The 24814-nt window shown below is 41.8% G+C and overlaps 2 protein-coding genes across 3 annotated transcripts; one reads left to right on the forward strand and one right to left on the reverse strand.

Annotated features, from left to right (window-relative positions):
* The first annotated feature begins 1038 nt into the window (after positions 1 to 1038).
* LOC139659268 (cysteine and histidine-rich domain-containing protein 1-like) lies at positions 1039 to 6743 on the forward strand. Of its 2 annotated transcripts, XM_071537483.1 has the most exons (11): positions 1039 to 1175; positions 2020 to 2069; positions 2643 to 2699; positions 3136 to 3299; positions 3415 to 3518; positions 3615 to 3673; positions 4091 to 4161; positions 4383 to 4488; positions 5361 to 5480; positions 5639 to 5705; positions 6453 to 6743. In XM_071537483.1, the coding sequence occupies exons 1-11, from the start codon at positions 1112 to 1114 to the stop codon at positions 6593 to 6595; spliced, it is 1005 nt and encodes a 334-aa protein (XP_071393584.1). In that variant the 5' UTR covers positions 1039 to 1111; the 3' UTR covers positions 6596 to 6743. The 2 variants fall into 2 exon arrangements, with proteins under 2 accessions (XP_071393584.1, XP_071393585.1); XM_071537484.1 differs by lacking the exon at positions 2643 to 2699.
* A 3024-nt stretch (positions 6744 to 9767) lies between these two features.
* On the reverse strand, positions 9768 to 24661 carry LOC139659266 (putative N-acetylated-alpha-linked acidic dipeptidase). Its single transcript, XM_071537482.1, has 20 exons — positions 24541 to 24661; positions 23302 to 23413; positions 22325 to 22511; positions 20407 to 20508; positions 19069 to 19194; positions 18685 to 18765; positions 18442 to 18547; positions 18013 to 18106; positions 17275 to 17370; positions 16299 to 16384; positions 15427 to 15546; positions 15194 to 15276; positions 15011 to 15074; positions 14723 to 14790; positions 14337 to 14428; positions 13195 to 13285; positions 12257 to 12521; positions 11724 to 11805; positions 11398 to 11490; positions 9768 to 10059 (listed from the first exon to the last, which is right to left on the reverse strand). Exons 1-20 carry the CDS (start codon positions 24620 to 24622, stop codon positions 9870 to 9872), a joined length of 2220 nt encoding a protein of 739 aa, XP_071393583.1. The 5' UTR covers positions 24623 to 24661; the 3' UTR covers positions 9768 to 9869.
* Between the last annotated feature and the right edge of the window lie 153 nt (positions 24662 to 24814).

Consider the following 24814-nt stretch of genomic DNA (forward strand, 5'->3'; position numbering starts at 1 on the left):
ATTTGATGCAAAACTGTCCAGTCCAACAAAAACATGCAAAGCCATATACTGTCATAAAATGCAGATGTTGTGTTGAAGAGTGGCATACTTCACAACAATGTTCTGCATAACTTGGTATTTGCTTTTGGTGAGTACACCCAGTAATCAAACCAACTGCCTTTGCCTTGGCATCACAGTATACCACCTATACCCACCTCTTTGACAGAGTTTGCCCACAATCACCACTGAATATCGAGATGTTGGATTCACGATTGCATGTCCATGTCATGTACTCTTAGTCAATTTGCATGTTTTTTTTCACATTGATCAGACATTATTAGAATAATATGCAGTGCAGAGTGCTATACCTATGCAGTGAGGGTGACACAAATATAAATGGCAACAGTTTCCTAAACTGCAGTGTCATGCATGGATTGCTGAATGTGGCCCTGCCACCGCCCATGATTCCTTGGAGGACCCTGGAAAGAAACAAACACACCTTCAGTCCAAGTCCAAGTCCCCCTCTGTCTTGACATAACCATCTCTGATGACATTAACTGTAGCATAGATGAATCTACAAGTTGAGATAATAAATGCTTGTTGCTTATGACTATAACTTCTGTTGCAGTCAAAGGAGGTACAAATATTTTTTCTGACAATGAAGATGATTAGTGTGTTTCAATTTTTGTAGTCTATCAATGAGTGTAGGCTACTCTATGCTGTACGCTATGCTGCACGTGTATCTGTAATGAACCACGTGTTTTGAACTGTAGCAAGCATTGAGTAAATCCAATACACTGACACCATGCAATGCCGTGTGTGTGTGTGTGTGTGTGTGTGTGTGTGTGTGTGTGTGTGTGTGTGTGTGTGTGCGCGAGCGCGCGTACGTGCGTGCGTGCGTGTCTGTGGGTTCGCGAATGTTCCCGAATGCCTGTCCGGACATTTCCGGGTGGAAAGTGAGCCGCTGCAGCAGCCGCAAGTCCCACATGGCCAAAGCCGTACAACAGCTAACCAGTTACTTAATATGAAATGAGTCTAATCTTAGGTATACTTTAAATACAAATTAAATGTATTAAGAGATTAGGCATATATTTGATGATTTTCTGAAGTGGTCAGTGGACAGGACAGCAGCATGTCTTTGTTGTGCTACAACAAGGGCTGCGGACAACGGTTTGACCTGGACAACAACCCCGACGGTGACTACCGTTACATTCCTCAAAACACATCTCACATATTTATTCTGCCGTTATATTTGATAGTAACTGGAATTTGAAAGTTAGTATTTTGGGTTTGCTCGTTAAAATGGCAAGTTTAACGTTGGCGATAGGTGTCGGTATAGCTACCATGAGCTGATATTCAGAGGGTCTCTGCTGTCACCTGCTTGTTGTTGGTGTTAGTAAAGGGGTTCCCAAACTTTTTCGTGTCAGGCACCCCCAGATAGATAGGCGTTAAACAACGGACCCCTGTTTGATAAGAGTTTGTCCCAAGAAACCCCATCTGAGAAGATTTTTGTTGTTAGAAATGACTTGGTATAGATTATTAGCATCTACTGTACAGCAGATGTGGAGATTACAGTGGAGAGTCAAGCCTATCATCAATATAGTCATCTGTACGTATTTCCTCATTATGCTGACCGCTAGTAAGTGAAATTACACTGTTTATAATTTTGCCGGCCCCCCCTGGATCCCCCTCAAGGACCCCTGGTGGTCCCTGGACCCCAGTTTGGGACCCCAATGGATTAATGGTTTTGAAAATTTGCTGGCTCATGTTATCTATTTGTGATTAGAGTCATTTAACACTATTTAGAAACACACATGTTCAACAATTTGGCTGTGAACACACTGTGATGAACACACACCTTTTTACTCCAAAGGCAGATAACAAATTGCAGGTGCAATGCAAATTGGCAGGCCATATGAAGCCTGTCATTGCAGTGCAGGTAAATTTTATACTGGTCTGTAATGCTGATCATTAACAAGAGGTGTATTGTTGTTGTGAATTAAGCAGTGAGCTCTGTCGTGTTTCTTTCTTCACACACAGATGCCTGCACCTTCCACCCTGGGGTGCCCGTGTTTCACGATGCTCTCAAGGTGGGTCAGCCCTTTGAAATAAATGGCTAATATTATCTGTATTATCTGTAGGCAGGTGAGTTGTTAGGAAGCACAGGCTCTGATACCAGTTACATGTTACTAATCAAAAGAAAACAACTTGCTTTCTAGCCATGTTCACCCTTAGAAGGTTACATCTCTGCAATGGAGAAAAAGGGATAATCTTCATCTTTTTTATTGTCCTCAAGCTCATGGTCTAAGTCTGTATTGTTGAGTAAAAGTAATTGATCAGCTCAGTACTTGGAATCAGCAGTAAAAAAGTGCTATCCTTAACTGCCTGGTTTGGACAAGGTGCGTAAAGATGGAGTCTCCCTGGTGTGATGTCAGCATTTTGCCCACAGTGGAAGGCATCCAGATGTCAACATCTGGTCTTGCCAGTCCAGGGAGCAGCATCTGACATCAATGCATGAAGCCAAAATGAGTTTTTTAGTCACTCGCAGGTTATAGTCATATGGTTACCGTACGATTTAAGACCTAGTGTACAGCAGACAAACAAACATAGTGACCAGAATATTGTTTTCTTGTTCTGAATATTTTGTTTGTCTCCCGCTACAGGGCTGGTCCTGCTGCAAGAGACGCACAACCGACTTCTCAGACTTCCTGAGTATTAAAGTGAGTATAGACTGACTGGTACTACCATTTGTCTGGATCAAGGTCCTGTGAATCGCTTGTTAACCATGCCCATTGTTTCATATTGACAAAGCACAGCAAAATGGTTGAATATCAGGCTGTTGATATGTTCCCATTTAGCAAGGGGTTGTTTCTCTGCTCCTTTTCCTTGAATTAATTTGGGCAAATAAGGCTACAGCATCTCAGTTAGTGCAGATAGGATGCTGTTCTCTATTGCAGCCCCACTTTGTGATTTAAACCAAGGAGACAGGTGTATTGTTATGTAAAAATCTTGCCTAGTGCAGCTTTAAACTAAATATCAACTGTGGAGGAGGAGGGCGGGACTAGCAATGCATGTCCTGCCTCAAGATGAAAACATGCATAATGTAGCTTTATCTGAAATAGATTATCTGACATCTGAAACGTGCGTGTGTTGAAGGGCTGCAGCAGGGGTCCCCACAACAGTGAGAAGCCAGCTGAGGCGGTGCATCCCGAGGTGAAGAGCTCAGGGGAGAGGAAGGAGTTTGGGGAGGAGCTGAAACCTCGAGGAGACCCTTACATTATTCAAGCTCCCAAACCACTGGAGCAGATCCACAGACCAAGGTCGGCGCTCTCTCTTTCTTCTCTAATCGCTGTTGGTGTCTCTCTCACTCTCCTGCTCTCTCCTCCTCCCTTGTTTCTTATTATGGGAAACTGTATGTTTTTATGTGTGTTGTAGTGGGGACGAGCCCCTGGTCAGACTGCAGCAGAAGGTGGCGTCATCATTGACACTGGCTTTGGAAAAACTACAGCTAAATGACAGTAGACACACTGACAACACAGGTGCACACATCAGCTTTGAAATTTGAATACATTTGTTGGTAACATGATTATGTTATAGAGGATTTAAGTGTAAACTGTGGTTCTGTTTCTTCACAGAGGAAGAAGGTGATGGAGTGAAGTTTGGTACTTCATGTAAGAATGGAGGGTGCTCTAAGGTAAGTCAGTCAGTATTTCAATCAGTATTTATCTTTGTATTTCTTTGTATTTGTACTGTACTATGTGACATTGTGTTATCATTTTTATTGTGCCTTGCTGCAAAATGAATTTCCCCCTGTGGGACAGTAAAGACCTGAACCTGAACCTGAACGTGCAATAGATGGCGCTGTGGTTATGGTGCCGATACTAGATGAATCTTTAAATACTCAAAGGTTTTTTATAAATACTGACAATACAGACAAAGGGGGAGGGGGTCATATATCACAATACCTACCAGTTCTTATTTTAGATTATTTCTTTCTGTCTTTGTTGGTGGTCATATTTTAATGTTTCTTACGGCTGGCGGAAGAAAGGCAATGCTCTGGTCGGTTTGTCTGATGTGTGACTGACCCTCTGTGACTCTCTGGCATCTGCAGTCGTACTCTGGACCAGAGAGTGATGGGGAAGTCTGCAAACACCACCCTGGGGTTCCTGTTTTCCATGAGGGGTGAGGACACACACACAAACACATGCATATGCACATGCACACACCATATTTATGACCTTGTTTGCATTGGAAACCTTTGTGTGTGTGATGAGCTATTAAGATATTAAGAGTGTTTATCAATTAGGCATTAGTATTTAGTTGTACTAAGTGTAGTTTATGAAATATTTGTGCTGATTTGCCTTTAATAAATGTGTATGTGTGCTTTTTCTGTCTGTCTGCAGTATGAAGTACTGGAGCTGCTGCAGGAAGAAGACATCTGACTTCAACTCCTTTCTGTCCCAGCAGGGCTGCACTACAGGAAGGCATCTCTGGAGGAAACACAACCAGGTCAGACAGGAAGCACCCCGACATAGACCAAAGGGCTAGGAAAGGGGGGAGACAATATTGTCACAGTCAGCCAGGGTATAACACACACACACACACACACACACACACACACAGTGTGAGACTGCAACATTTCGCCTGCAAGAGATATGACCAGGTTCACTCCTATCTCACTTCTTGTGTGTTGTGTGCATGGTAATGACTGTGTGACCATGCTGTGTCCTCACTTTTCTTTGAATTTTTGTAACGTCATTATCTTTTCTTATTACATTGTAATTGTTCCTGTGTTATTTCCCACACAACAGTAATGTACATTTCATTGGTAGTACTAATTTCCTTCACTTCTGTGTCTTATAAAAAAAACATTTTTGTTATGTATTTTTGCATGTTGTAGCCAACAGATGTTTTTCCGACCGGGGGCCATGGTTTTAAGTGAACAAATGCTGCTTATGATTCTATGTCATAAATATTTTCATTTGACCCTGGCAAGGCCCACTTTTGACGAAAAGTGGCTATTAATCAGCTTTGCTCTAAACATGCTAGCATTAGCGGTGAGGAAGTTGTCATTTGCAGCCCCATGTCAGAGAGAAAGAGTCTTATGTCTACTTATTTAAAAGGTCATTTAATTAAAGATCTAATTTGACTGAACTGGTGTTAAGAATGCTCAATATTCTGTATCCTTCTTTTCTGCTTTCGATCTGCTTCCCCTCTTCTCTGCCTCTTTGTCTCATTTTGTCTCTCATAATGTGTCTTCACTCACTCTATCCCCCTCTGCCTCTCCGTTTCTGCCTCCATCATGCTCTCTCTCTCTCTCTCTCTCTCTCTCTCTCTCTCTCTCTCTCTCTCTCTCTCTCTCTCTCTCTGTCTGTCTCTAGGGGATGAAGGTGATGCCGTGTCGGTTTGACTGGCACCAGACAGGCAGTCAGGTCATCATTTCCATCTACGCCAAGAACTCCTTACCAGAGCTCAGCTATGTGGAAGCCAACAGCACCACGGTAAAAACACAAGAGGCACACACACACACACACACACACACAAAGCTACATGACAGCACATGCACACTCATTATTATATGCACTCATTCACACTCTTTCTCTCTCCCTCTCAATTACACATTCACATATTCACCTAACCTTGTCCCTGACTGTTCCAGGTTAAAGTCCATGTGGTGTTTGAGGGAGATAACGAGTTTGAACAGAAGATCAGCTTATGGGGGGTAAGTGAAGATCTTACTTTACAGTCAAAGTAAAACCAAAGCAGTGAACATAAAACAAACAAAATATGTGTTAAAGGGAAACCATTCAGATTGCAGTTTTAGGCGATTTCTGCTGAATGTCTGAGCTCCATTGTGACAAAGACGAGTTAAGGGCGTTCAATAGGATTCAGGCGACATCATCTAAACCTCTGCTGTGACAGATGAGTAAGGAAAAACAAAACTCCTGAAAGTCTTGTAGTATTAGCATAGCCAGAAGAAAAGATATTTAATTCCTCTTCCAGACTGTAGATGAGAAAAGCAGTGTCGATTGATACCAGTCATTTTATCTGAAAATGTGTCAAATGTTTGATCCTGCAGGAGTGAGCTGATGTATATAAGGCCAATACCTAAGCCATCACACTTAACCTGTAATGCATGTTTTCGCAAATATTTGCTGATTTCAGTGCAAGGAGTTGGTTTAAATGTATTGAGATTAAACCGATCAAGCTTAGTTAATCTTAGTTTAGTTACTAAGTATAGTAGGGCAACATTAATTTTATAAATAAAAATAATAAAATAGTTAAAACCTAAACCAAAACTCCTGGGTCACAAACTGTATATTCTTCTGCAAAAAGAAAGCACTTCACATGTGTCTTCAACAGCCTCATAACAACAGGAGGCCTGATTATTGCTTCCTCAGCACAGTTATCTTTAAGTAGAGGTGTTTGTTGGACACACAGCCTAATGCTGGTTTCTCTCCCCTGTCAGGCAGTGGAGGTGAACAGCAGTGTGGTGAACCTGATGGCTGCCAAGATGGAGGTCTCTATGAGGAAGGCGGAGCCAGTCACTTGGGCCCGCCTCGACCTGCCCTCCCTGCCACAGGGAGAAGGACAAGGAGAAGCCGAACAGACATAGCTGCCTCACCCCTTTCTTACCGCTTGTGTCCCTACTCAGCCCCTCTTATCTGTGCTGTGCAGAACTGTCTCCGTAATTCCCCTCCAGTGTCACTGAAGCGGATCAGAACTGGGGGTACACTCATGTTCAGTCAGATCCCTGTAGTACATCTCACGCTGTCTTGTGGGCAAGACATAATACACTTGCACTGTGTATGAGTTGTACCCCCAGTTCTTACTACCCATTAAAATATTGGGCTCTATTTTCATGATGGCGGATGGCGGGGCTTAGCCCTTAACCCTCGCCCGTTTGGTATCTTGGTGACTTGCAGTGAACATGACTGCGCTGAAGTGGGATAAGAGGCGCAGTAGGAGGGTGTTGGTGACAAGCAGCACAGTGCGATTTTGGTGTCAAGGATTATCAGGATTTGTAATTGCGTTGCCCACCTGCTCAGACCAGGTTAAATGCACAAGACGCAAGACGCAGCCATGTTATTTTCATGGCTTTACCAAGCGATGCACACATGGACATATCCTATGCAGAAGCTTAGCAACCCTTTTTGTGGATGATATGTTGGCCTACAGAGTTGAGATGTTTGGTTCCAGAAGCGCTTTTGACTCAGATTCTCCAGCTGCCAGACTCAGAGGGATTTTAATTTTACTGATAGCCGCCATATTACACAACAGAGAGCCCCCTGATTCTCTGAGATCAGAAAATGATACTCAAGTTTTTCTGTCGCTTACATGTTTCAAACAGCACCAAACATTACAATATCCATGATCCTAACGGGTCGTTACTATGGTGCTAGCACAGCAAACTCGCGTAATGGGTGTCAACGTCGATTTGGTAGGTGTGTCAAGCACATAGACATAGAATGATAGACCTTATTCATGTTTTCTTCCTAATCCCACCACGTCTCCAACTGCGCCGCTGGCCACAAAATTACCAAACATAAGTCGCCACGCCCCGTGTGCCTGCGCCATGTGCTGTTGATTCATGAAAATAGAGCCCATTGTCTCCTCTGGCACCTTCTGTCCAGCCTATCCAGCCCCAGTCCCTTCATCTGACTGTTATTTGGAGCTGCTATGAGCTGAAAGTTGATTTGATAGCCACAATGTGTAGATAAAGTTTTAACATCAGAGCCTATATTAGGCCATTCCTGATGATGTGGTGATCTTGTGTCCTTTGTAGGAGGACAGAGTCAAAAGAAGAGCTCAAGGATGGACTTGAGTTGCATTAAAAGACTCGCTGATGACAACTCATGACCCCGATGTAGGCTGTAATATTGGGCACCATAGTTTTACTTCAGTTCTGGCAATGCTACCAGCATTGGGGAAATGAACTGACTAATACTGTGACGGCAAATGCTTTTCTCAACAGTTAGTAAAGACTTAGACCAAAGTTAGCAGAATTCAGTGATATTTGACTTGTTTCTCAGAGACTTGCTGAACACAGGGCAACAGGTGTATTAACATTTTCCTGTGCAGCAAGAAGGTTTTATATTATCAGTGTAAGAGCATTGAGGCATTGCTTTTGGCCATGTTGCCTGGCAATAATTAGGCCTGTGTAATAACAGCCTCATGGAGAAAGTATCAAAGAACCTGGGCACACTTGACATTTCAGTGTATTTTTTTTTTAGATCTGATCATAAGATGTCATAAGAGTCAGTTGCTGTGCTCCCACACTCAAATATGAGTCGCTGTTGGCTATATAGATAGTATTTTAAATCTTAGCCTGCATTACCTGTCCCCCACTCCTCCTTGTCCATTTACATTGCTCATATGTTTGTTAAAGATGTCTAGTGTCTGGACTATGTACTGTATATTTCCAATCACATTGAGACCCTGACCGCCAAATAAGGAAATTCAGTAACATTTAATTTTTCTTGTGAGAGTCAAATGCACCCAGGGGAGATCGTCCAAGATCCTGCTGACTGTAACAACACTCACTCTGGGCACCCAACTGTTGCTTTGAAGCATTAAAAGCTTTTCAGGCGATATCTTAACTGTTTCCTCTTTAGAGGTTATACACATTCACTCACACACAATTAGATTTTTGACTTCTTTATGTTCTGTCATTGCCTTTGGTAGTTTTTCCATCCTGAGAGCCTGACTGCATTAGTATCTGTATATCTGTACTGTCATTTGTTTTGCTGTGCAAGTCTGACCTTCACCTGATTTCACCATTTATTTTCTCTTAAATGTCCTACATTTATAATAATTTACCTTTAAATGCCTTATATCCTCTTATTTTTGTTGCCTTACCCAAAGATTTTTCCATCTCAAAGGCCATGATACATTGGAAATATTTTATACAATGCTGGTGAGCCATAATGCTTTCAGTAGAGGTTCAGAGTATAGCAGATGGGACAAAATCGATTTGGATAACAGTGAACAAGGAACGAAAAGTGAAAGGAAAAAACGTAACTGTTGGTCAAAGTGCCCGTCTTCATTGCTTCAGTGTTACCCATGTACTTTGTCATGACTTCAACAACTCACTCAAACATTTTCAAGATCAAAATGGATAGATGAAACAAATTCAACTGTCTTGCCTTTTCATAACCAAAAATATGCAACTGTTTTATAGATGTGCATTTGAATTAACTGCAGGTTGCATGTGACGTTTTATGGTGTGCAGCTATCTTATTCAAATGTTGTTGTATTTTCTGGTGTGCCTTCAAGGAAATAAAGTAATTTATTAAAAATATCATCATGGATGTAAATACATCCAGTAAAGTTTTTGCCATGTCTTGTCATGTTTTTTCTTCTGACCATTACAACCATAACACATCAGGGCTTTTTTTCTTCCCAGGATTTCAGGTTCAATGTACATTGCGCTAGTTCATGTTTAGCAGACAGTCTTGTTTTCCAGCTTCAACCCCTCCGCCTCTTGCAAGTTTGTGTTGATCACATAATTGCAGTTCAGATATTTGCCAGGTTATTACTTCATTGTACCTTCATAATAATGCAGTGTCGATTTTCTCCAAAAGAAATTGTAATTTGAGGATAACACTCAGGGTTTCTGTGTACAGGTGAACTCTGGATGCCTGGGAACCTGGAAACATGATTGGATCAGAAAATAGGGATTGTCCATCACTGTGTGTGTGTGTGTGTGTGTGTGTGTGTTACAGACAAGGGAGGGTCTTCTCCCTCCCTCCACATCCTGGTGTTATAAATAATTGTCCAGTGACAGGTTGAGTCTCTGTGTATCAAATGAGTGTTGAATCAGGTCAGTGTGTGCAAGCAATTATCACTTGCTTGATGGCTTGAATCTGTGGTTTGTGTGTGTGTGTGTGTCAGGCAGGCGGTGTAAGGGTCATGGCGGCAGCGTGGACGGTGAATGCTGCAATGCTGATTTGACGCTTAACCTCCTCCCAGGCCTCCTCTGGGTTAGATGAATTCTCAATGTCAAACAGTGAATCATAGATCCCAGGGAAAGACTCCCCGGCGTATTTGTTATGACTGCTGGGAGCGAAAATCACATGTCTGGAAGAAAGAGAGAGAGAAAGGAGACGGAGGGAGGATATTATGCAACAGCTAGGGAATGTAGCTATTACAGATTAATATTAATTTGTGTGACACTTTTGAAAACACAGCTGCAAAGTGCTTTACAAAGCAAAGTAAAATGGGAGATCAAGGAAAACTGATAAAACATTTCACAAAAGCACCTCTATGAAAGTGTGTTTTAGGAAGCCTGATTTTTAAAGACGATGCTGTTTTAGTCAGACTAAACTACTCAGGCAGGTTGTTTTTCTAGCAACCCTGATGGTAATTCCCCCTTTTTCATTTCCCCTTGCATCCCCTGGCAGCAGAAAACATCTTGAAAGTAAAAATATTTTTTATTTATAACTTTATCATGCTACTTTATCATGAAAGATTTAGAAAACTCCAAGTAACCCCAAGTAAAACTTTGAGAAAATAGCCACAATTGCAAATAAAATGGCCTATGCAGCACAATGTTGAACAAAAACAATCACAAACTACTTAAACTTTTATAACCTTCTTCTCATCTAATACGCACAGTTATTAATACTTTATTTATAATGAAGACTGAGCCACACAACCACTCAAGCACTTTTTCACATATCCACCTGCTTTTTATTAAACCTATTTATAATAATGATTACATTTCAACAGCAATATAATTAATGAAATGATCAATATGTTTGCCTGTTCACTACGCCAAACCTATTAATGTCAAAGTTGTCATGATGTCATCTGTAAACAGATGACTTGTAACATCTTTCTACTCCAAATCCTTTGTCATCTCATTAAGTAGAAGATAACACTGTCAAAGAAAAACACTTAACACTTGCGAGATTATTTCCAAGATGCTCACAGCTGGCAAGCATGTAACTATTGAGACAGTTTTCATGCTTTTTAGCACTGGTGGTGCTCTGGAGAATCTCTATCTAAGTGAGTGTTCTGCTGTTTGAGGCTTTGTATGTAGATGCTTGGTGTTTTGTATGGGTGGTGAAAAGTAGGTCAGCTGATGAAACAGAGCTTTAAACTATGTTCAAAACTGAAAATTAGTGGCAGGGAATGGACATAGACAGTGAAAAATATGAACAATGTGAACAGCCAGATGAAATGAAAGAAGTTGCAGGGGATGTACAAGGAGTGAATTAAATAATTGTATTGATATCTACTGTGCTCTGTCTGTTCCTCACACTAAATATAAGAATTCTTCTATAGTCTGGATAGCCAGGTACAGGAAAATAGGATTCTATGTGTGTCCTCTATGTGTGTGTGTGTGTGTGTGTGTGTGTGTGTGTGTGTGTGAGAGAGAGAGAGAGAGAGAGAGAGAGAGGGAGAGATACTGACCTGTAGAAGGGTCTGCCAGGTAAGCCCAGGGGGTCGACGAAGGCTCTCTCCAGGTACATAAGCTGATCGTTCACTACACGCACCTGCAGAGGGCTGATACACACACACACACACACACACACACACACACACACACACACACACACACACACACACACCCAAGTCTATGTCAACTGGCCTTCTTAGAGATGCACACAGTTGAATGTGCAATCAAAGACTAAATGAACATTAAAATGCAGATACACATTAGAACATGTACACCAACACATTTTACAGGCAATATTTTAAATTAAAATGTACAAAGCTTTAAACACAAACACACTTACTCTGTTCTGTCGAGGGTCTCGAGGCGTTCATGGAAGTCCCTGGCTGCAACCGTGAAGTTCTCCACCGCAGAAAACAGGGAATCTGGACATACAGGAACAATTTAAACGCTAAAAATTCAAAGAAAATTCTGGGTATGTATAGGCTATAGCCTACTTGACGTCACTCACACTTCACATTTCACTCACTCATTCACATGTAACATTAGATAGTGGGCTGGCTTTGGCCAAACAACCAATGGTTTCAACTTGACTATTTTTTTTATTCACTGGGTATTATGTTCAAGATTTGTGTTAAAAATGCTAAAATACAGTGTGTGCCAGATATTTTCACTACCCTTGTAAAAACAACAATGCTTGGACTAGTGCACCAAATATACTCTGGTAGTACATTTTACTTTTACTACTTTTTTTTTACTCTGGTAAAATACATACCATACACTGAGCACAGTAGAAATTTACGGTCATATTGTCCCATCTACAGCTCGACAGCGCGCCCCTCTGTCAGCAGAGTGATATAAACAAGCCTCACTCACCAAACGTCACGTCATACATCCTCATCTCCTCAGGATGCATCTGTGCCAGCTGGGCAATGCTCTGGGCGTACTTCCTCAATGAGACTGCATATTGGTTGGCATCGAGGGGGAGGAGTCGGGAATCGGCCAAAAGGAAGATGAGCCCGCCCCTCACCTGTGCCACTGCCTGGAGCTTTCGGAAGGAAGGGTCGTAGAACTTCTCCACGATCTCGTAGGTCTCATACACACTGTGATAGACTGGGTAACTGCTGTATCGCTCTGTTTTCTGACAATGTAGATGCGCGCACACACACACACACACACACACACACACACACACACACACACACACATAGAACCACACTTCAGCAAACAGGAGAGCTATTGAATAACCCTGTGTTCTATACTATACACATTCACATGATAAGATGATAATGATTTATGAATATACACAAACAAGCATAAACTCACTTGCATTCACACATACACACAACACTGGAGATTTCAGCCCAAGATTGCTGAGAACACATGGAAGAAAAAGCTTGCGTAATAATGCACACACACGTACGCGAACATTGCAAGCATAAAAACACATTCCCCACACATTCAAACACACTCACTGATATTTTGGAATTCACAGGGAGCATAGTAAATTCCCACTGAGTGTACTGTTTGTGCAGCCAGATCCATGCAAACCAAGAATTTACTCAGAGTTAAATAAATAGACATGGAGGCACGAATATGAATCACACTGTATACGCACAATATGCACACACACACACACACACACACACACACACACACACACACACACACACACACACACACACACACACACATATGCACAGACTTGTGCACACTAACATAAACATTAATACTACATTCAGAGCATTCCACTGTCCCACTGGGTGTAATGTTTATGCAGACTGATTGATCCTTGGCGGAGCAGGATGTCTCACCTTGTTCTTGGTGTATCTGGCTCTGCCGGCAGCGATGCCCAGGCGGATGAAATAGGCCTCAAAGTCGCTGCCTGAGCCCAGCTTACTGATTCTACAGTACAGCGAAGCATCGAGGAGAAGGACAGGTTCATTCATTAATTGATTCACTGATTGATTGCTTGATTAGTAATCAGACCAACAAAGTTGCTGTTCCAGCCAAGACTGCAATACTCATCACAAACTATTTTTTAAACCCATCCCGTCCTCCACCACCACACAATGATTTATCTTTTAAATGTGTGTGAGATGGTATAATTGGGGCTAAACCTTTTCAAAATCCTATCATAGTCTGTTTCCACCCTTGTATAGTCAGCCAAAACTATTCCTCACATTTGTGGCAACACTGGGCTGTGACCTGGTTTTCTTTATCTTTCATTTTTGGCATCTCTGCGCGAACAGTCATGATTTTTGGTACCAATTAGTTAAAAGTATGTAGGGATTATATTTAGATCGTTCTCACGACTTTGGGACAAGTTTGAGGAAGTTAAAAGTCAAACTTCAACGGGCAGAAAGGGAGTGACGTCTGCGCTGGCAAGAGAGTATCAGCTCAACCACAGCTGCCTGGGTGCATCAGAGGAGCAGCTGGGGACTGGAACAGACTCTGACAAGCTTGAGGTCAAAGGAATCCCCCTGAGAGCTGCAAACTAATATCACAGGAGTCCTGTCTGACAAGGTAAATGAACATGCTGACAGTTTGGACCTGATGAGGTTTATAGAGCTGGTTTATAAAATCTGTATCTGTATTGGCTGTCAATGGAATTAACACGATCATTTAGACAACTCTTTTTCTGCTGTGCATTTGTATTTGGAGTTGCCGAGGTGACTGAATAGGATGTGGATTCAAGTTTTGAGGTGAACAACTGTAAACAAAATACACATCTGTGCCTAGCATGAGACCAACCGCTCTAAAACACTAGCTCCCCATCGGTGTGCATCATTCTTGCTTTGTACTGTACTGCTTTAATGTTTGAATACAATTTTTGTATTGCAGTTGAGGAAGTTTTGATGTTTTTTTGTTGTTTTTTTGTTGTTGTTTTGTATGCACCCTGGCTCCGGAACAAACAGACATCTAAGTGTAAGCGTGAAGGTTTGTAGTTTCTTACCTGGGAGCGTCACGGTCATTTGTCCAGTTGTCTCTCTTATGCCAACTCTCATACAGAGAAACTCCCTCCTCTCCTTCCTCTGGACTGGCTATCTACAGAGAGAAAATGGAAACAGAGAGAGAGAGAGAGAGAGAGAGGGAAGACAGAGGGTAAGTGAGGGAGACAGAGAGGGATGAGATACAGAGAAAGAGCAGGAGAGAGAGACAGAGAGAGAGAGAGAATAGAGACAGTAGAGTATGGGAGAAGAGAAAAATGCAGAGATAGACAGGAACTTGCTCACTTATCAACTAGCTATTTCATCTGTCTCTTTACTCAAAGCACAAGTTAAGATGTGCTGTCAGTGTGTGTGTATGTGTGTGTGTGTGTGTGTGTGTGTGTGTGCTCACCTGTTTGGTGAGGTCATACACCAGGGTGTGCAGAGATGGAGTGCAGTCGACTCTCAGTGTGTACATGCCTGGAATTCACATAGACACACACACACACACACACACACACACACACACACACCACACCACACCACACCATATCATAACCAATTCAACTTCTTTCAGACTCAACTTCCTTTAGAATTCATTTAGCAAACCACAAATACAGAACATACACACACACACACACACACACACACACACACACACACACACACACACACACACACACACAAGCTATGCACTCACCCTCTATGGCAGAGTCAGCATTGATGTAGGCCACAGCTCTCTCCTGTAGCAGCTTGGCATTATCCTGTTGACAAGAGTATAGTATGCTCATTGTGTGTGTGTGTGTGTGTGTGTGTGTGTGTGCATGTGTGTGTGTGTGTGTGTGTGTGTGTATGTGTCTGTGTATTTGGGTATATGTGGTACCTCTGCCCATTCTGTAGATCCAAGCAGTCCAAACTCCTCTGCATCCCAGCTGGCAAATACTAATGTCCTCCTAGGCCTCCAGCCTACACACACACACACACACACACACACACACACTCGTTAACTCACACACACACACACACACACACACACACACACTTGTTAACTCACACACACACACACACACACACACACACACACACACACACACACACACACACATATAAACCTACCTCTACTGAGCAGTTTGCCAGCACTCCTGACAGTTTCATGGACCACCGCAGCACCAGACATTGGATCAATGCCTCCAAATACCCAGGCGTCCCGGTGCCCTCCCAGAATCACATACCGGTCTACACACATCCAGAACCAAAACCAGAACCAGAACCAGAAATGTTAGTGGATGCAGGATACCAGCAGAGAGAGAGAGAGAGAGACTATTAGTGACATTATTTCCTCTTTTCTCTTTTCGGATCAGATATTTGCTGTCTGACATACAAAAGTCATTTCTATCACACAACTTTTACTTCAAAAAATGTGCCTTACTTAGAGAATCAATGACAGTTGCTTCAGTCGTGCTCTGAGCAGCTTATAAAGCATAACCCGAAAAAAAAAAACGCTTTTTCAAAGCTTATTTTTGTTGACAGGTTTGAACAAAGCTCCAAACAATGTTTGATACAGTAAACAATAATACCCCTGAATTATTGATCTTCTGAACATTCCTGGCTATTTCTGAAACCTGTGATGATCAAAAGACCTTTTGATCTTTTTATCCTCTTGTTATATTATATATATATTATAACAGAAAGAACATACTGCAAACACAAAAGGTAGAAAAAAACAGTGATGATGAAAGGAGATTGCGTAGTGTTAGAAATAGTGTTAGAGAAAGTGTTGAGAATCTTCATGAAAATATCAGCATAATCTAAGAATAATAACAAAATATAATAATAATCACCATCATCATCATCATCATCATCATCATCACAATAATAACTATGATAGTCATAATAATATCAGTATGACTATTCACATTGGTATTGGCATTAGAAGTCATATAAGGTTATTCTTTCTTTTTTTTGTTTAAGACTGAAGCTTGTTCTACCTGGCTCCTGAGCTCCTCTTATCCTGCCAATGACATTGTAGATCCTGGTTACCTGGTTGTTGGTGTGGATGTTCATACGCACCTTCCTGGGACAGACAGATAAAGGGAGGAATGGTATACGCAGGGAGAAGAGAGACACAGAGACAGACAGACAGAGAGAGGAGTAACAGATTAAAAGTAAGATTTACAATCGATAATGTGAGTGCAGCTCTCATAATTACAAGTTACTAGTTTCACACCAGGTGAAAAAAATGAACAAAAAAATGGGGATGAGAACTGGGAAGAGATTAGAACATTGACTGACAGATTATCTTTGATTCTTATTATGCAGAGTAGCCACAAACACAGAAGAGACAGACACACAGACAGAGAAGGGTGGGACAGAGAGAGGAGAGACTCACATGGAAAGACACAATACTCTGAAACCGCTGCATACAAGTTCAGTACGTGAAGTGTTTTCCCACCACTAAAATCAGTTGTACAGCAGTAGTCCCTAGGATGGAGTAAACAAGGCCCGTGTCTCTCCTGCTTGTTGTTATGGGGGTTGTTGGTCCAGGAACCCAAAGCCAAACACTATTGTTGAGGGGCACAAAAGGACCCCCTTATTCTGTTGCATATGGGTGCATACTACGTACTTGGGGTCTGCTTGTGTGTGTGTGTGTGTGTGTGTGTGTGTGTGTGTTTGTGTGTGTGTCCGTGCAAGTGTTTCTCTCACTCACAGGATGTACAAGGGCCTCCTTTATACTTCTATTGGCTACTTGCCAGTGGGTCATTAAAGCCGGGCAGGAGAAAAGGAGCAACAAGAGGGGAGAGACCGAGAACGAGAGCAAGAGCAAGACTCCAGTTTTAAAGCATTTTAAACACAGCCGTGCTATGGTAAATGACAGAGTAGTGACAGGAGGAGAAGAGAGAAGTTTATTAAAAAAAGAAGTCGTCGAAGTGGACACATTGTGCTCACATGACACTGGACACTTACTGAGTCTTGAAGTCGTCAGCGAAGCCTGGGCCGGTCCTGTAGGAGACGTTCAGAGCTCCTTTCCAGTTGTTGGGCGGGATCTGTCCTGCCATGTTCCTGTTGAATAGAAAAACATTCACAAGTTAATGTACAATCCATCAATCAATTTTTTTTTTTTATCCTAGTTGGGAGATTTGTTGTGCAGCCAGGTAAAACAATAATGAACACATAAGGAAAAAACAGACAATAATTGTTACAGTACACATATCTAAAACACAAGAAACATAAGATATGGTCACTTGTTTATTAAGAGTTGTACTGAAATCAGTTAAAAACCCATGTGCAAAGTGCAGTAAGTGTCATTCGTATCATCAGTGCAAAATTTAGCAAGCGAATGGCATATGGACTAAAAGTTGTTGTTAGTTTTGACAGTGTTTACTTTGGAGACTCTAAAGCTCAAATTCAACCTGAAGCGGATGGCTAGCACAAGTCAGGATACAGGACACAGTTACAGGATCATTACATTATATCTGTGGGCTGATTTTCACTTAGGGACCCAAATGAGAATTTTAGTTTCTTGCCCTGGGATCCAGACTGAGGTAAATATAATTGAAGAAACCCTGCTTTGAATCACTTCATTATGTTGTAGGCAACAACGACCACATCAGCATCATCACAAGTATTGTGGCATTTGTTAAGATTAAATACAATTAAAATAAAATAAACAAAAACAAAATAAAATTAAATATTTATTTGTACTTCAGCAGGTGAATTGCATCATGGTAGCCAATGGGATGCACTGGAATCTTGGGAAGGCCCACTCCATCCTCAAGGCTGTGTCGGTAGGTATATTCTGGAAGAGGGAACCATGTTAGACACACACACACACACGCACACACACACACACACACACACTACAACAAACATAGCACACACTCAAATGTGTTCAAATACAGCTTGTATACACATTACACACACACACACACGCACACACAAATGCACGCAAATGTATGCACAAATGTAACATGTTCAAACACACATAATCTTGTTTTATGTCTATCTCACACACACACACACTCACTTTCCCTCTCTCTCGCTCTCTCTTTCTTCCTCTCCAACACACACACACACACACACACAGACACACACACACACACACACACACACACACACACACACCACACACACCTTTAGCGGGGTACCCAGGTGTGAGGGGGTCTCCGGCTCCGTTCAGGTTGAGAACGTTTCCTCTCTGGGCGCCTCCCCCTGGCAGGTTCCAGCCATCAGGGTAGGGCTGTACATAGACACACACACACACAGACACACACACACACACACACACACACACACACACACACACAATTTTCCTAAGTATACAGATGTATCCACAAATCTACACTACGACGTTCAGGTTAGCAATATGCAGACTACCTTAACTCCAGCAGCACAGTAATCTGCTGGGTCTGAGAACATGATGATTCCCTTTGCTCCTGCTAACATGGCATTCTTCACCTGGAAAGAGAGAGAGAGAGAGAGAGATAGAGATAGAGAGAGAGAGAGATAGAGAGAGAGAGATGGAGAAGAGTGGGGGGCCATTTTGATGTAGTACCATTTTTATTGCTGAATTTCTTGTCTTTGTTGTTTGTCCTGTCCATGATCAATCATGGCAATCCACTACTTTGAACTGCATTACTGTAAATATGAGAAAACTTATTTAAAGCAATAAACTTAAGGATTGTGAACATTTAGCCACATTAGGTTATTCTTCGAACTTGCAGGTTTGAAGGTGGAGTTATGACCAGCTGAGTTTCCTACCTTATTCCCTCTGAATATCTTTCCGTATCTGACGATGACAATCTTCCCAGTCGCATTGATGCCCATCTGCCTCTCCAGCTGGAAAAAGTCTTCTGTACGACCATAGTTCACATACACCAGATCCCCCTGGGAGAGAGGGAGTACATTTTGTGTGCTTGTGTTCCTGGATGGGTGGAGCTATTGTTATGTATTGTTAAAATCTTCCTGTCTTTCTGGTTTGCCATCTCACCATCATGCCTTTCAGAAATTAAATGCTGAAATTAAATGTCTCAAAACTTTCTCCAACTAAATGAGAACAAATCTGAGGTTGCTATTTTTGGCCCCAGAGATGCTTCTCTTAAGATTCAGCATAACCTTTGTGGCCTGGCATCCAATATCAAGCCGGCGGCCAGAAATGTGGGAGTCATTTTTTATTCTGTTCTAAATTTTGAGAAGTAAGTCCAAACAGTTGTTCAATCCTGTTTTCATCAGTTAAGAAATATCTCTTAAATGAGATCTTTTCTTTCAACTACTGACTTGGAGAAAGTTATTCATGCATTCATCACCTCTCATATTGACTGCTGTAACTAAATCGTAAATGTCTCCAACTTGTTCAGAATGCTGCAGCTAGAGTTTTAACTAGAACTGAAAAAACAGATCATATAACTCCAATTTTAGCCAATTTATTCTGAATTCTGGTTCATTTTAGAATTGATTTGAAGATTTTACTGATTACTTTTAAGGCTCTTTTAAGGCTACATCACAGATCTTTTAACCCCATATGAGCCAGAGTGCAGCCTGTGGTCCTCAGGCCGGCTCCTATTGACGGTTCTGCTCCTATTGCTCCTACTAAGAGGTGGTTGGGCCTTTGCCATCAGGACTCCTAGGCTGTGGGACGGCCTGTCTGAGGAGCTAAGGCTGGCCACATCAGTGTCATCTTTTAAATCACTTATCAAAACTCATTTTTATAGACTTGCTTTTATATAAAGATCTTCTATTTTGTTTTTGCTTTTATGATTCTTGTCTCATTTTACTCATTTTTTATATTTCTCACATTGCTTTGCAGATTTTTTATTTTACTCTGTGCACAGCACTTTGTTCTTTATTCTCTTTTTATCCTTTGTAAAGCACTTAGTCTTGTGGATTGATCTATCACACAGCTTAAAGGGCAACTCAGCATTTCCACACTGACAAGAGGATGTGGATGTTCGGATACTCTGTGCTACAGCATGGGAAAAGATAAATGTAAGTCATAAAGTCATAAATATGTGTCGTCTCAATTTAGGATGGTGGGCATTTGCTTTTCTACTTGTATGTGTGTGTGTGTGTTTGCATGTGAATTTGTGTGTATGTGCGTACCTCAGGTTGTCCCTTGGGAGAGAAGGCGCTGTATGGAGGTACAATGTCAGGCACATTCTCATAACCTTCAGGAACTGGTTCAGCCAAGGAAGTGTTAAAAACCTGAGAAAGAGAGATGAGATGAGATGAGATGTGATGAGATGAGATGAGATGAGATGGCAGTTCACTATCTGAATTCTTTGAAATTTGTTTCCAACCCAAACCAGTTCTTCTCCATTGGTTGCGAAGTGAAACAGAGCGGAATCACTGGCAAGTACAAAGTTTCAGAACAAAGTTTCACATTACGTGTCCCATATACCACCCATCTGTATTCCAAGCAAGTCAAAACAAATACTAAGAATTATTTGCAAGTGCTACTTCACCTTGGTCTGAGAGAGGTGGGTTTATGAAGGGCTTTCAGTATCTACTGTGCTTGTCCTGGGGAGCCTCTGACCTGATGCACTTGGGAGTTTTCCTTCACTTCACTAAGGTCGGTGGTCTCAGGTAGGCTAGTCTCAGCTAGGTAGCTTAGGTCGTCCTGTTATGTGTTGCCAACATGCTATTTTGTGTCTTGTGCTTTGTTTTGTTTCCTTGTGTTTTATTTTGTTTCATACTGTATTGCATCATTTTATTTAGTGACTGATTGTTGATGAGTTAGGTCTAGGTAGGCTCGTTCTCTGTAAAGTCCTTTGAGACATGTTTGTGATGAAGGACTATAGAAATAAACTTGACTTGAGTGTCTGTCCCTCTGTCTGACTGGGATGACTGTCTCGGACTGACTTGCCATCACCAAAGACATCAGCCAGAGAGGGGGTCTGTTGCTTGGCAACAAGCTTGCTGTTCAGTGAGTGTTCAGGAAGTGTTATTAGCTGAAATTCTAGTTTTTATTTTCAAAAATCCTGTTGGTGCATAAGGTCCTAAATGCATCCCAAACTGCATGTAGGAATTGCCCACTGTTGTGGCAAAACAACAGCATTCTACCGTGAGATTAAACCCTGGACTGTTTTTTGCTTCTGTGCCATAACATTATCTCACTCATAAGACACACACACACACACACACACACACACACACACTGGGGTGACTATGCTCTTATCTCTCTGCAAGGCTATAGAAGGACCTTGGACTTGAATGAGCTGCCTTGCAGTTTTTTATAGTGAAGAATAGCGGTGTGGGAGAGATGGCCGAGCGCAGCATGTGGCTGTGTTTTCACTGCACTGTACACGCTCACATGCAGGCTGCAGCTCTGTTATCTCCCCACCCTGACTGAAAAGTAGTCAGAGGGTTGGACTGGATTAGTGTTACTGTTCATATGCATAAGAAAATTACAGTTTCTGTCACAGCAGGGCAAGTGCTGTGGAGAAGCAAGTACTTTACTATATGACTTCCAGTGTTAAAAATAGGTTAATAACACAAATTGTTCTGCAATCGTTGCAAAAAATAAACATATTTTAAAATTGGTTTCACACTGTGAATACAAGGCATGTACATGGTCATTTAAATAATTTAGCTAGTAGATGAGTATATGAATATTGCTATCCTCGGAGGGTAAAGGTGCCATCTAAGACTATAATAGATGGGTGCAAACAATAATAACAATACTGCACTCTAAGTCCTCAGAAACAAGTATAGGGACTTTTGCCAGTCAGGTTATTTGATAGACATGCAGACTGAAATTATGTGTGGGCATAAGAATGTTTTGCCTGCTAGTTAATCTTTTTGATATGCTGTTGTGTGCTGTGGGAGTTTGTGCTTGTGTGGGTTTGTTCAGTCCATTTACTTTGTGTGTATCTTCTTCCTGAGTGTGTGTGTACGTGATTGTGTATTTGTTTTGTGCTTCTATGTGTGTTCATTCAACATGTGTGTAAACATGTGTAAGCACTCTATGCATGTGTGTAGATTTTCCTTCATCTTGAGTACGTCTTCCGTGTGAATGTACCTCTTTGCCTAGTTGATCGATGATGGAGATGTAATTTGGTTGTGATTTGTTGGGATAGGACAGCAGGACATCGTATGGCACCATCTCCACTGAGTCCAGTCCAAAGCTTAGCCAATCCTCCTTGATCTGCTCAGCATAAACCCGGTTCTGCTCAGTACCAGCCAGGTGGGGGAGCCGTGTAAACTTCCTGTGGAGAGGACAGCAACAGGTAGTGAGAGGGGGCAGCAGCAGCCTACAGGTTAGAGAAGTGAGTTTGTTACTGGAAAGTGGCCAGTTTGAATCTTCAGCTCGGCTGTGAAAATGTGGGTGGGGAAAGTGAATGAGTAACGCTCTCCTTTCCCTTAACATCCACCATCATTGTGCCCTTGAGCAAGGCACTTAACCTCCAGCTGCATGGTGGTCAACAGTAGAAGATTGTGGTTGTACTGGGCAGCTCCCAGCTAGATGTTTTTAACTGTGTGAATGTAAGGTATTGCTGGAAAAGAGTAAGCATCCACAGTCATCCTTCCCTGGATAAATAAAGGTTAAAACTAGAAGACACTCGGTAGAGCGCAAACCTCAGCCAATGCTGAACAGTTCTCCAACTTGCAAAGCTGCAGCCCCCATAACAGTTTATGTTTGTTGTATTATTTCTCTTCTGGGTTTTAATTGCAATGCAATGCGGGTTGCAGCATATTTGGAAATCCCAGATGTCGGACTTAAATTCCCACTAATATTTGAAAACAGCATAATAGTTACGGCTATGGACAAAAGGAAAACACTGAAGTATTTGGACCTTCGCTAAAGATAATAATACATGGGCAGCTTTTTGAGGTAAGGGAAATGGTCCAGCTTGCCTGCTGTAGAGTTCAAACTTCTTCACTGGAATAAAGCCTATGTGGTTTTAGGAAAAGTTGCCCAACTACATTCCCTCATTTGCTTTTGAATACTCGCACTAATGGAGAGGACAGGTTCAGTGTGTTGGTAGTGTTTTGTACCTGAGATGCTTTCTGATCTGGTCAGGTCGCATTTCATCCAGGAACTCCCTCAGATACTGGCTGGAGGCACCGTCGTTTGGAGAGTTTGAATGTGTGGGCCTCGCAAACCAGCCTACGGCACACAATACAGGCAGTCAGGGCCAGTGAAGCGCTCAATAACAATGTCGTCATCACATGGCTTCGATGTGTGAAAATACACCTTTTCTAATAACAAATTCATCCAAGATAGACAAAGCAGATGGAAATCGACAGACTAAGCACATACAAACTACGTCATCCCCCTTTTCTGCTTGATACTTAATTGTGGTAGGTCTTAATAGACAATTAAGAATCACTTCACTTCGCCATGTCGCCAAATGAGGTGTCATACTGAAATTATGACAGAAATGGAGATGTGGTTATGGACAGCATGTGCAACCTGCTTTGAGCATACAGATGTGAAATCTGGCAGACTAGTGACAAACCACAAGCCACAGGTCACGGAAAAACACAGATGCATCCAGGCTCATATCCACACACAAACAGTGGATGAAAGATAAAAAGGGAGAGAGATTTTCTTGGATAAAAAAATGAAAGAAAGATAGAAATGAGTCAGGATAACAGTCACAAGGTTTGGGGCATTCTAGTCTAGTCTAGTCTATTTATATAGCCCTTTATCAGAAGCATGTCTCAAAGGGCTTTACATAGCATCATATACAGTACATGTATACAGGGCAAATGTCCCTCATTGTCTTTCCCTCCTCATACCCCACAGAAAATACCCCCAAGGGCTCTGTGGCTCTGACATCAGACAATATAATAGCAAAGGAACAATATGAAATGCACTGTCATCAACATTCCCATTAAACAACAAGTGGACTAGACAGTCTATTAGACTACAGATTAAGAAAATGAACTCCTATGAAAGCTAAACTATTATATATCCTTATGTTGTGTAACTCTTTATGTGTGAACTGATGTTTCAGCAACTCACTGCCTTCACCAGGATGATTGCAAATTAGGAATATTACTCTATATTGTCTTTATTTTCATTCATACAGTAGACAAACAGTTTCCAACTTCTTTCAATGATTTATACACAAGTATCACATTATTGTAATTGTTCTAATGTTGATAAATGAGGGACTTTTCTTTCAAAAACATATATAGAGCAACAATGCCATTGAGAGAACTTTCAGTGAGCTACAGAATTACATTTCTGCCCAGTTTAAGTTGTGTGATGTTATAAGATCAACTTACCTATGATGAACCCCACCAGGAAAAACGCTGTTATAACCACAATCCACCAGATCCACCGAATTAGCCTGCTCTCCTTTCGCATTTTGAAGCGGTCCCAGTGGCTTGGTGGATCACACACTGACACGACTGACACTGCAGTACACGCTGGCAGAGATAGAGAGGAATTTGTTTAAGTAGTGCAGAGCGGAGAGCAGAGAGAGATAGAGTGAGAGAGAGTGAGAGAGTGAGAGAGAGAGAGAGAGGGGGGGGGGGGGGGGTGTGTAGGCGAGAGTCA

Source organism: Centroberyx affinis, unplaced genomic scaffold (genome assembly GCF_046629955.1).
Source record: "Centroberyx affinis isolate AG114_WGS23_722 - 3 ecotype Tasmania unplaced genomic scaffold, CSIRO-AGI_Caff_v1 ptg003057l_1, whole genome shotgun sequence".
NCBI lineage: Eukaryota > Metazoa > Chordata > Actinopteri > Beryciformes > Berycidae > Centroberyx > Centroberyx affinis.

Excerpts from the sequence above, each read along its gene's own strand:
- LOC139659268 (XM_071537483.1), top strand. The coding sequence starts at position 1,112 with ATGTCTTTGTTGTGCTACAACAAGGGCTGCGGACAACGGTTTGACCTG. Across the intron at positions 2,070-2,642 it reads TGTTTCACGATGCTCTCAAG|GGCTGGTCCTGCTGCAAGAG; the intron begins GTGGGTCAGCCC and ends CTCCCGCTACAG. Across the intron at positions 4,162-4,382 it reads GTTCCTGTTTTCCATGAGGG|TATGAAGTACTGGAGCTGCT; the intron begins GTGAGGACACAC and ends GTCTGTCTGCAG.
- LOC139659266 (XM_071537482.1), bottom strand. The coding sequence starts at position 24,622 with ATGCGAAAGGAGAGCAGGCTAATTCGGTGGATCTGGTGGATTGTGGTT. Across the intron at positions 19,195-20,406 it reads CTCCCAAGGGACAACCTGAG|GGGGATCTGGTGTATGTGAA; the intron begins GTACGCACATAC and ends CCTCTCTCCCAG. Across the intron at positions 15,075-15,193 it reads GATCTACAGAATGGGCAGAG|GATAATGCCAAGCTGCTACA; the intron begins GTACCACATATA and ends TCTTGTCAACAG.